The sequence below is a fragment of the Tauraco erythrolophus genome, chromosome 4, assembly GCF_009769465.1.
Source record: "Tauraco erythrolophus isolate bTauEry1 chromosome 4, bTauEry1.pri, whole genome shotgun sequence".
Taxonomy (NCBI): Eukaryota; Metazoa; Chordata; class Aves; order Musophagiformes; family Musophagidae; genus Tauraco; species Tauraco erythrolophus.
The window spans coordinates 4,134,689-4,147,162 of NC_141468.1; the positions used below are offsets into that span (position 1 = coordinate 4,134,689).

General features: G+C 47.4%; 1 protein-coding gene across 1 annotated transcript; it reads left to right on the forward strand.

The window, feature by feature from the left end:
* The first annotated feature begins 1,349 nt into the window (after positions 1-1,349).
* On the forward strand, positions 1,350-4,407 carry LOC104372691 (endonuclease domain-containing 1 protein). The gene is made up of 2 exons (XM_009978447.2): positions 1,350-1,634; positions 3,862-4,407. Exons 1-2 carry the CDS (start codon positions 1,350-1,352, stop codon positions 4,405-4,407), a joined length of 831 nt encoding a protein of 276 aa, XP_009976749.1.
* Positions 4,408-12,474: the final 8,067 nt, after the last annotated feature.

The window sequence follows — 12,474 nt, forward strand, 5'->3', positions numbered from 1 at the left end:
CTTGTCCTGCCTGCCTTATTTAAAATGCTGATTGTTTTAAAACCTCTCCATCGAATGCCTAGCAAGGAAAATGGAAATATCACTGCTATCCCAAAGCCTGCGGTGCATCTGAAAGGAGATAAAGCACTCGGCATTGCTGCCAGCATCACAGGGGATTTTTGAGCAGTTTTCTCCAAACAGAAAGATCTTGCTGACTGCTGAAAATCATGTCAACATCTGAGTAAGACAAAATAGGACCTGTTTCTGTTCGAGAAATCGAAATCCCTGCACCAGCACCTTTTACTGTAGAGGAAAAAAACAATCAGCAAAGCTAAAGATGTGGATCAGCAGGAATGCTGTGCAACCATGGGAAGAGCTGCCCCCTCAATATTCTGTATTGCTACAGCAGCAGCCAGGGTGCTGATGAGATAGAAACATCATCCCCATGCTCATTGCTACCATCTGCTTGGGCTCTTCTCTGTCTGTAAGTTCGTTGTCCAGGGTTGGACACCCCAAAATGCAAGCTGAGCAGGAGGACACACATTTCCCAATGTCAGCTGTCTGACAGCCAGGACCTCAAGCTGGACAACTTTGGGTTAAACATCTGACTTGACTTTAGGGGAGATTAATCTTGCTGCGAACACGGAGGAGCTATGGAAGAGCTGCATGTCTGTGTGAACTTGGATGGGGACAGAGAAATGTAGGAAGAACAGCATCACTGTTATTTCCCTTTCAAATCCCCCATAAGACCAAAGCCCAGCTCAGCATTGCAGGTGGCTGAGCAGAGTGTGTGCCCAGCTGCACGTTCTCTGCTGTGGGAAGGTCCTCAGAGCAGAAGGGGGCGAGGTGGTGTACTGAAATAGGGGCTTCTAGCCCCTGGGTTGCTCCAGGCTTTTTTCTCCAGTGGCAATCAAAAAAAAAAAAATCAAAACAAACAAAACCCAAGGCAAAACTGCTGGCATCCAGGGCTCTGCCTTCCCACTGAGCTGTTAGCTGACATAGGTAGGCTGGAAAAGGTGGCTTTGCTCTGACATTGTGCCTCAGTTCCAAGAAAACTTTGCTGTGTGAGCTGATTAGACCATGGGGTGGGTTTGGATCACTCCTCAGAGGGGCTGACTTCTCCCACTGCTGCCTCCTCTAGGCACCTCAAACCTGTTTTATATTTCACCCTTATTCCCCTGTTGATTTTTCCATACCCAGGAGGACAGAAGTTGTTCTCTCCTTGGTCTCTCATAGTCCCCTCCTCTGACAGCCGTGTCCTACAAGCATGAAAATGACTCCAGGCCATGATGAGCTTTCTCCAAGTTGAGTATCTCCCTGCATTTTCCCTCCAGGTGAGCAAGAGCCCTTCACTTGAAATCCTCCCCGCGATGCTGTTGCTGCTGCTGCTGCAGATCTCGGCGAGCTGCCTCTGGCTGGGACGCAGCGAGGTGGTGACATCCTTTGAAAGTTCATGCCCTCAGTTTTTCTTCCGGGAAACCCCCCCAAACGAAGCCCTGGAGCCGGAGAGCCCAGCCTGGATCTGCCAGCGTTACAAGAACCAGTATTACTTTGCCACCCTGTACGACAGGAACAGGCGTATTCCCGTGTACTCGGCTTACCTCTACCAGCCTGCAGCTGGCAGCAGACCTAAAACGTGGCGGGTTGAGCCCCAGGTGAGTGTCCTCTCTTGCAGAGCATCACCCTCCAGTCCTTACAAGATGAACTGCAGCATTTGACCAAATACTTTTTTTTTTCCTCCCACCTCCATACTCATGCAAATGGACTCACTGGATGGGACTTGTCTCATCTAACTTCAAACACCTTCACCACACGATTCCTCTGATGTGTTTGAGACATCAGCAGGAGGATGAGATGAGTCACAGCCTAAAAGTGCCTGTTTTTCTGCATCAACCTTACAGGAACATTAAGTCAAATTATATTACATTAATTCACATTACATTAAGTCAAATGACCCCCCCTCCCTGTCCCGTGCTGTGGTGGGAGACCAAACAATGGGGAAAAGCCATCCACCAGCAGCTACATTTGAGGAACCTACTGTGCTGGGCTCTGATCTCCACTTCACCCTGAGCTGTATTGCACTCTTAACATAGCTTATTCGCTCCAGTTAAGAGCAAATTTGGCTTTTTAAGTGGCATAAGAGAAGTGCAGAGAAACTCCAAATTAGGTGAGATGACCCAGTGAAAAAGTCTAGGCACAGGCACTCAGCAACGAGAGGGTTAGATTTACACTGGGTGGATTTATTGAGTGACGTTTCAGGCAGTGAAAAGCGAGTAGGACCAGTATCAGTCAACTCAGAAGTTCATGATCTCCATCCACCTGCAGTTGCCCCTTACCATCATTGCCCCAGGCTTGGTTCAGGAGGACCCACCCGACACACAGATCTCTACAAACTACAGAGCCCTCCCAAATGTCCTTCTGACAAACTTCAGACCTTCAGTAAAAAAGACCAAGCAAATTATGGGGCAGAAGAAGAGAAAATTCAGGTCATGGCTAAGGACACAGTAGCAGTAGGGAATTTAGGTGAAAATGAGCCACAGAAGAAAGCCATATGCCCTGTTCCAGAGGAAGGCTAAATGTGTTTCCCTAAATATGGAAAGATAGGTGTTATAGTTATGAAAAAAAGCATTTGCATTGTTACTCATAGGAGTGCAACCAACTAATTTGGTGTTGCACCACTGCAGCCTCCACATTTAGAGGGGACAAAAACTCTGTTTTCCTCCTGGAGCACGGAACCAGGCCATCTGTGAAATCTGTGGTTTCCTTAACCTTCTTCAGAGGTCTTTTTGCAGTATTTAGGTTTCCCAGGTCTCTTTGGGGACCTCCTTTAAGAGGCTGATCATTTCTAACTTATTTTCAGTGATGCTGCAGTAGGAACACATCTGTGCTCCCTGGCACGGATCAGCTCTGAGACACATTATTAGCACTGCAGTAGCAGATCCCACTTGCATTGAGGTATTTTTGCTTACCAAGAGAAAAAGCTTCATCCTTGCAACAAACTAGAGCCCTCCCAAGGAAACCTCACCTCTAGGATTGGTTTCCAAACACATCTCCCTGTGTATGGGGTTGGAGGAGGCAAACACTGGTGTTTCAGGAGGGTGATACACCTGCAGCAAACACACATACTTCTTCCTGAGTGAGGGACAAAGCAGGAGAAGAGCAGAAGGGACTGAGTCCTCTTTACCTCCTCCTGGTAGCCCTCTGGCTCTTCTGCTCATCCTCTTCCCATCCTGGTCTCTTTCAAGGACTCCTTAAGACACCCAACCTTCAAAGAGGATATCTGTGCACTCGTTTTCCCTAAGCTTGTGAAGCACCAGGGTGTTGACAGGTTGGATTAAAAAAAGCATGAAAACCTTTCACAGAGACTGAGAGAGCTTTTGTGGAAATGGGGCTGAAAGGAGCACAGGCCAGGGCTGATGATAGCGTGATTAGATGCAGGTGATGAAGGCTGGATGTGATTAATGAGGGTGGGAGGAACTGGGGAGAGCTCTGGGCAGATGTGGGATGTGGAGACGGGAGGAAAGGGAACCAGATGTGACAGGGCAGATGTCTCACCGAAGTCACCTTTCAAACCTGGGAGTGGAAAATGCTCATTGTCTCATGCGTCCTCCTACACTCTCACCCCAGGCTGCAGGCTGGATTTCAAAGGTCACAAGTCAAATCGAGAGCAGTCAGCTTCTGAGCTTTTTTGCTTTTTTTAAAAAAAAAATCTGTGCTTGTCAAGCAGGGGCAGCTTTATCATTTCTCTCTGGTTCATGCATTTTCATACACTGAGATGACAAAAACGGGTGCTCAGAACTCAGAAACTTCTTCTCCAGGGAAACCCGACCCATTACTCTCATCTCTAATATTAACACCTTTTCCTCTTCTTCACCTGTCAAGCTGATGGGTCCAACTTATCCCAAAACTATGGAAAGAGAGTGGACCCTCTTAAATTATTTCAACGTCAGCTTAGAGCAACTCAGCAAGAGCCAGGCTATCCTCCAAGACTACAAGAACCTGACGGGTTTGAACCGTGGCCATTTAAACCCCAGCGGCCATCACCCCGACTCCAGCAGCAGGACAGCTACCTTCACCCTCACCAACATAGTGCCCCAGGATGAGAAACTCAACGGCGGCGCCTGGAAGAACTACGAGCAGCAAACGATGATCACGAGGACCCAGGGCTGCAACACCACCTACGTCGTTGTGGGCACCGTGCCTGGGAACAACTATATCGCCAAGGGGAGAGTTAATAAACCCAGCTACATCTGGTCGAGTGCCTGCTGTGAGGTGGACACCAACCACAGGAAGGCTTGGGCGGTCATTGCCGAGAACGACAAGAATGAGGTCCAACTCCTCACGCTGGGGGAGCTGGAGGACGTGTTGACCCAGCTCTACGGGAGGGACCAGGTTTCTCTGTTTGACAGTGACTGTCCCCGGGAATAAGCCCCACTTCACATCCCAGGTGTAAAAGGCTCAGGAGCTTTCACCATGTGTCCTGTGCAGCATCCATCCTGCTTCCTTCTCTAGTGGTTCTCTAGCTCTGTCTCCCAGAGCACTTCCTCCTCTGATAAAAGGGAGAAAGAAGTCAGCAGACCCTCCACCTGATTTCCTTTGCTGCCCACCCTTGGAAGGAACTCTTAGGAAGGAGTCCTTGCCTTGGCCACTCTGGAGGGGCAGGCTGGATAACAGCCCATGAGCAAGGAAATCAGCTTCTCATTGAGACTAGAAGGGCTTTGCCTTTTTTTCCCTTTTTCTCCATGTCCATATACAGATCATAATTCCTTCCTCTCCTCATTAAATATCACTGATAGTGTGCTGCTGACTTGTCCCTCAGCTCCTTATGAAGAGTGTAAGACTAAGGTGGCTCAGCTTGCCCAGAGAGGTTGTGGAGTCTCCATTGCTGGAGACTCAACACCCAACTGGACATGGTCCTGGACAACCTACTCTAGCTGACCCTGCTTGAGCAAGAGTCTGGACTAGAGGATCTTGAGAGGTCCCTACAACCTCAATGATTCAGTGATTCTGCGATTCATCCTGGGACAAGGAAAGCAAAGAGCCCAAGGAGTGCTGAAAGCTTGTAAGTATTACCCTGCAAATACATTCTGACCAACGGAGCCAATGACTACAGCAAAGGATAAAGGGAGAGAAGGTGGAAAGAAGAAATACAACTAAGCATAGGAGGAACATCCCAGCTCTCTTGAGGTCTGTACATAAACAAAACAAGGAGCAGGAACATCTAACCACTGGGCTGCCTAACCCTGAGCTTACATGGAGACTGTGTTTATCTAGATTTTCTAGCAGGCTTTTGTTTGCTTGTTTTTGGAACCTGCACCTTGAGAGCAGGAGCTGAGGGATTAGACAACCAGGCTCAGGGGTCAAACATACAGCAAGCTGTGACTAGTCAAAGATAAATTTCCGTGATACACTGGGTGGGTAATGTCATTCTCTGCCTCTGAACCTTTTCTGCAGATTTATGTATAACTGATTTTGTGAAATATATTCAATGGATGTAAAAGATCAATGCATGCCGTATCGTTTAGTTTCTGAGTAGTTTACAATATTAATTATTTGCTCATGTGCTGGATTGTAGGGTCACCTTACCTATAAATCAGTTTGTTTCCCACTGAAATTTCCACTGCTAGTAATGTCCTTGTACCTACAGTATCCTTGCAGAAGGTAGACTGTCCAAATCCAATCTGAAGATGCCATAACACCTGCAATAGTGTCACCGTCAGACTCCAGTTACTTTTCCTATGAATGTGCATGAACAAAGTGGATCACAGTGCAGACAGCTCATACAAACTGTCTCACTTATACCAGCTTGAGCTACCAGCTCAAGAGATACCAGCTTGAGCCTGAACTTCTCAGCTCAGGAGCTGTTCATCAGTCTACTGGATCTCATCACTTACCCAGGGCAAACCTCTTTGGAGGCTGCACAGACACGTGGGGTGGGGTTCAGGTGCAGAGTCAGACACCTACATGCAGGCGTCTCCATGTGTGCTGGGTGTCTGAGCTCTGATTGCAGCCATCAGAGATCCAGGCATGGCTCAACTTCTTAAATGGAGGCATTCTGGGCCACCTGAGATGCCTTGGTGTGTGTGAGACGTCCCAATGGGCTGGGTGATCTGCTACAGGATCCTTGGGGACACCATACGGGTCAGCAGCCAGAGGCCAAGCAAATTCCCCAAGGGCATCTCCAGTGGCTCTGGACACCTGAGCGTAGGCAACCAGGTCCCACTGCAGACCACTGGGCAGTGCCCAGTATCATCATGGACTTCTGCTCCTGCTGTCTCCAGCTGCCATGGTGAGAGCAGCAACAGCAGTCACTTGTGCCAGCTGTGTGGCTCATGAGGTAGGAGAATATTTTGCTTTTTAGGAGGACAAGGTAGGAATATCACTCACATCTCTCTTTTCTGGATAGCCCTTGCAGTCTCAGGTCTGACAGATTTTTGCTTCTCGGTTCAAATACTGACACAGGCCACTGATGGGGTGAAACCATCAATGCTATTTCAAGTTGAGGGACCTCTGCAGACACCTCTGGGATTGCTCATAGGGCTCAGGCACCTTCTTATGCCCACTCATTTTCACCACTGCCCATCCCATGCCCCATCACCTCCAGTTTCCAGGCTCTGCTGGAATTCCCCACCCCTGTGAGTCAACTCTCCATCAGTTCCCTGGACTCTCCCCTAGACCTTTTCTCCTGGCAGTACCCAGAAATGCTCTCCTCTCCACAGCAAGTGTGTAAAATACCTAGGAAGTCAAAAAAAGAAATTAATCACCTTGGAGACTGCCTTCCAGCAGATATCTCACACAGCATCCTGGCTTGGAGCTGAGCAGAGGGCTACCCCAGCCCCATGGTCCTCAGATCCAGGAGCATCCTTCCAGGCAGCTTTCATTCATGGTTTACTCTGGTTTCTGTTGCCCCTGGCTATGAACAGGGAATAGGGATACAGCCCTTTGGTGAGCCCGGAGCCACTCCATGCATCACGTGTGTGCCCCCGGTGAGGTGGGAAGCTCCTGTGCCCACTGGGAAGATACAGCTGCACTGAGACGAGAAGGTAATTTCGCAGTTTGGTCTCTGTCTGTCTTTGGGGGGAGAGCTCTGGGCACTAGCGGGTTGCTGGGATTTTAGACACAAAAGAAAAATTATTTTGCCCAGGAGCTGTGAGGGGATGCTGGGAGATAACCCCATTAGCCCTATTGGTCTTTGCGTCGCCCGCTGGGCGTGTTCGAATGGGGATGCAGCTCGCAGAGGGCCCTGCAAGCATCTAAGCTCACTTGGCTGCAGAGGATTGGACCGTGCAGTTTGCTCAGCCCTTTTCCAAAACCACCAATGGTTCAAACTCCTTGAACTGAAAAACGTTTTGTCACATCCTGTCCCCCAAAAAAAGAAGGAAACAGGAAAATCAAGAGGGTGGCATCATCTGGCTTCTGCTAAAGGAAGCAGCTGAGCAAAACTCCTTTGATGCATCCAGATTTTGAGCAGCTATAACATTTTGCAAAAGTAAATACAATATGCTTATTTGTAAAGCTCTCCAGGAGCATCTCTGGCTGCCACATGGGGAAGGCAGGCTGGGAGCATCTTACTGGGACTTTGCCATCTCCTGGGCAAAGGAGATGCCATCTCCATCTGCTGGGTTGGACATTGAAGCTACTGGATTTGCCTATCATCTCTTTCATGTAGGCAGCAAATGTGTGTGGTTCTCCATGAAACACCTGCTCTTTGTGGCACTATCACACTGGTTGTCCAGGGGGAGGGCACGTCTCTTAATCTCACCCTGCAGGGACAGGCTTTTTCCTGGGAAATGAGTTTTAAAGCCATGAGAGTCCTTCCTGAGTCTCACAGGAGGTCCCACTGGGAATTTCCCATCTTCCTTTAAATGTGGATCTATAAAAAGGAAAACAAAATATCATTCCACTAATCTAACTGCTTTATCTTGCCCGGAGCTATTAGAAGAGAGGAATGTTCACTTTATTGAGAAACAAACAACATCTCCATTTTCACATGTTAGTATCGTTGCTGCAAGGTCACCAAATAATCTGGAAAGCCTGCAGACTTGAAAAACAATTCTCCCTATTGATTCTTCATCCAAATATGTGAAATATTATTGTTGGCCAGTTAAATGGAGGAACAATGAATCATGGATCTTTGTATGTCTACAGCATCTTCTGTCCAATCTTTAGTGCCTTGCCTTGAATCAAAGGGCTAAAAATCATGGTCAGCAACTCCCACAGCAAAAACCAGCGTGGGATAAACAGAACAGCCCTGAGTATATGAAGTAAAGGTTTGCGACAGCAGAAGGCTGAAAGAGTTGGGGCTGTTCAGCCTGGAGAAGAGGAGGCTCCGGGGTGACCTTATAGCGGTCTTCCAGTACCTCAAGGGGGCCTACAAGAAAGATGGGGAGAGGCTGTTCAGGAGGGCCTGTTGTGATAGGACAAGGGGTAATGGTTTTAAAATAGAGGGAGGTAGATTCAGGTTGGATATTAGGAAAAAATTTTTTACCATGAGAGTTGTAGAACACTGGAACAGGTTGCCCAGAGAGGTGGTGGATGCTCCATCCCTGGAGACGTTCAAGGCCAGGTTGGACGAGGCCCTGAGCAACCTGATCTAGTTGGAGATATCCCTGTTCCTTGCAGGGGGGTTGGACTAGATGACCTTTGAAGGTCCCTTCCAGCCCTAACCATTCTATGATTGTATGATTCTATGATTCTAAGGGTCTGTGGAGAGCTTATAAAAGGGGAATGGCACCATCAAAACCACTAGGTCATTGAGTGTGTTTGCATAGAGGTGGCAAATGAGTAGATGGGGAAGAGGAAAATCTTCTGCCAGATCAGCTGTAGACTGGGCTTGGAGGAAACCTTCAGCAGGAAGGGAAATGGAGATCATGAAAACCTTCAGTTTTGTTATTTTCTTCTATCTGCCTTAAATCAGAACTTTACCGAGGGCTGAAGGAGTTTGAGCAGCATGAAAACACTACAAATTGGAGGAGAGAGAAACCTTTGGTTTCGAGTAGAGCGAGCTGGAAAACAGGGCTACTCGTGCACAGGAAATTCTGTCATTTCAAAATGTGGTTTCAGTCTGAATCAGAACAAAACCCTAAGAGTTTCCAAATTCCCCTTCAAACGGAAATTCTGAGAATTTCGGTCTGGAAACGCTGAAGCAGAGTGTTTCTGATACCCACCTCCCGTCCCAGACCTGCCGAGCGTCATCAACTTTCTCGTCAGCTCGCATCGGTGCCGCCACCGGCTTCCCTGAGGAGGTGGCAGGTTTCCTGGGGACACCTACGGTGACATCTCCTCGGGAGCCTCTCCGAGGATCAGCGGGCTCTGAGCATTTCTCTGACAGCCCTCGGCGCTGCTGGACTTCTTGGGTGTTGCACAGCTGGGTCCTGGTACCCAGCCTGGGCGTGCAGCTGGTGCATCAGGTGGTGGAAGGGGCTGTGTTAGGAAGAGATGGGGGAAGGTGGAGGCTGTTGACAGAGTAGAAGACCCGCTTGCATTTCTTGCAAAAGGCCCAAACCATTTATGCAGCAGCATTGCCAGAGCCCAAGCCCTGGAGAAGCGCCGCTCTGCCCCACAGCTTTAAAAATTAAATCTAGTTGGGGAAGATCTTCCCTTAATTTCTTCTGCAGAAACATTGGAGGAGAAAGCAGGGAATTAGAGAGCTGGAAATGACTGGTGGAACTGATGCTTGCTGGAGTCTTGAAGTCTTTGCTCACGTGCCTCTACGTTCCCCAGGTGAGCACATATTTGCCCTGCCACGCTGTTATTCCTATAGAAAAAGTAAAAATTAATCTAGAAAATGTGTAGGCAGCTGCAGCGTTAAGGCTGTCACCAGGAGGCACATCTGTACGTGTCGCTGCTCCTCACGCTCTCTCTCAGCCTTGCCTTGTATCTACTGTCTAAATTGTCTAAGGCACGGGCCAGTTTTGGCCACTGAACAGTCCCTGGGCATAAGCTCCCGACCTATTACTGTTTTTCATTTGTCATTGCAACAAAAAAACATGTTTGAATTTAAACTTCAGATTTTTTTTTTTTTCCTTAGGGTGGCAGGAAATGTTTTTATCAGGTGCCGTGGTTTAGCCGGGCCGGCAACTAAACACCACACAGCTGCTCGTTCACCCTCCCCCACCCCTGGGGAATGGGGAAGAGAATTAAAGGGGAAAAGGGAAGGAGACTCATGGGTTGAAATAAGAACAATTTAATAATAATAATATAAAAGTTAAAGTAATAATGATAATAATATATGAATATATGTGAGTGTAATGACAATAATACATACAAACAAGTGATGCACAGTATAATTGCTCACCACCATCCCATCCCAGCAAACCATCCCAAAACAGTTAAGTCCCGACACCATAATCCCAAATGAGTGAGAGGCACGAAAAGAAAGCAAGAGAGAGATAGAACTCCGAGATTCCAAGAGTGAGAGCCCCTGGAAGAGCAAGAGCTCTTCCTGGTCAACTCTCATCTATATTCTGGGCATGACGTTGCATGATATGGAATACTCCATTGGCCAGTTTGGCTCTCAATCCTAAGTCTAAGTTTAAATCATAAGGGGAGTTGTGGACCCTTTGTCGCAGCCATGCTCCCTCCCCAGCCTGTTGTGATCCTGCACACTGGAAAAAAACATGGGAAGCTGGAAAGTCCTTGATGTCTCAGCACCAACTACAAACATCAATGCACCATCGACATTCTTCTTATAGTGAATCCCAGACTAAAACCAAAACACAGAGCTCTTCTAGCTGCTAAAAAGAAAAAAAAACATAACTCTGTCCCAGTCAAAACCAGGACATACGGTTTCTTCAGCGATGCATTTACAGAGGTGAGTGGTAGATTCTGCAGGTCTTGATGACTTCTGGGGCAGGGATCCGCCTTGCTTTTTGGGGCATCTTACAGTAGATGTTTACACGTGAGGTTAGTTCTGCAGGCTGGGCATAAACAAATCATGCTACTTGGCTTCCAGTTATCAGTGCAGAGGAGGACAGACTTCCCATAGGTCCTGTGTTGTAGCTTCCAGCCGTATGTAGATGCCTCTGATGCCGTTGGATGTCTCAGATCATTCCAGATATCTATCTTTAGGCAACCAGATCAATCTGTAGGTGTTTCCATGTGAGCTGCTGTCTGAGTTCCCAGTAGAGTCAATGGAGATCTAGTTGATGCTGTCCATGGAGTCTGGAAAAATATTCCACCTGGGTAGACACCTGCATTTGATAGCCAAGTCTTTCTAGACTCCTCTTATTGCCACAGTGATGGGACCAGCTCACATGGAGACATCCATACAAAGGCACATACAATGATGCATTGCAACGTGCAAACTGACTCTTATGCTGCAGACTTCTGGAAAAACACATTTTCTCACACTTGAGTTCCTGGCTATGGTACAGCAGTATGTGTATTTCTACTTCTTGGGGAGGGTTAGGGCTAAGGGAGCTCCACTGACCTTAGACCGTACAAATCTGTTGATCACTCCAATTATCTGTTTTGGAGACATTGTGGACAGAGATCTCTTTGCCAAAATATTTTTAGTCTTCTCCTGCATTTTAAAAATTAGATGTGATAGTGCACGTGTGAAATGACCTTTAGCACAGGTCTCTAAAATAAACCTTCCTGTGACACATTGCCATTTGTCATACCTTTTGTTAAAACAAGAGGGAAACAGAAAATAAATCTTGTGTTTTTCAAAGTTTAGATCAACAGCAAGAAGTACAAGTTGCCTTTCAAACATCCAGAACAATTTATTGATATAGTTTATTAGTTGGTCCATGCTGAGAAAATCAAAGTCTACAAAACAAAATTATCAACCACCACATCTCATGTAAAACAAGTGAGAGCAGCCATGGAGAAAGCACAACAGGGACGGTGTCCCTTTGGCCACAGCCTCTTCCAGTGGTGGTGTTTTGTTCCCAGGATGAGTCCTGCTGGTCTCCATGTGCTCTCTGCGTGTTGTGTTGAAGGATCAAGCCTCAGGTGCAAACATTTCCCCAGAGGGCCAACAAGCCCTACCAACAGGTAAGGTACAGCTTAACTGAGAGTTACAGCTTCCTGATAAAGTACATACAGATGCTGGAGGTGACCTGGGTTCAGAATCTCTGGTAGACATTAATCCCATAATAGTGGTCCAGTCTGTAACTGATTATTGCTTACAGGTTCCTTACCAGCAGTCTGTCTCCCTTAATTTCCAAGAAACAAAGACAAAATGTGGAGAGAGAGCCCCTCAGCCAAGCCAGCTGGGGAAAAGAGGAAGAACCACCGGAGCAGTTGGAGACATATGATTCTGGTTATGTTATCTGCATAAAAATGTACATGCTAGGAGCAGATGAAATATTATCATTCTCCAGTGAAATGCTCTGAGCAGGACAAGCCATGCCAGCCTAACTGCAGCGCTTAACAGGTATGGTCAGCAACAAGGACCACAGGAAGCTGACCAGCTTAGTACCACCACTTGCTGCCTTCCGAGCAGCTGACAGGTGTGAAAACCTATCATCTGTTGCATAAATACAGATT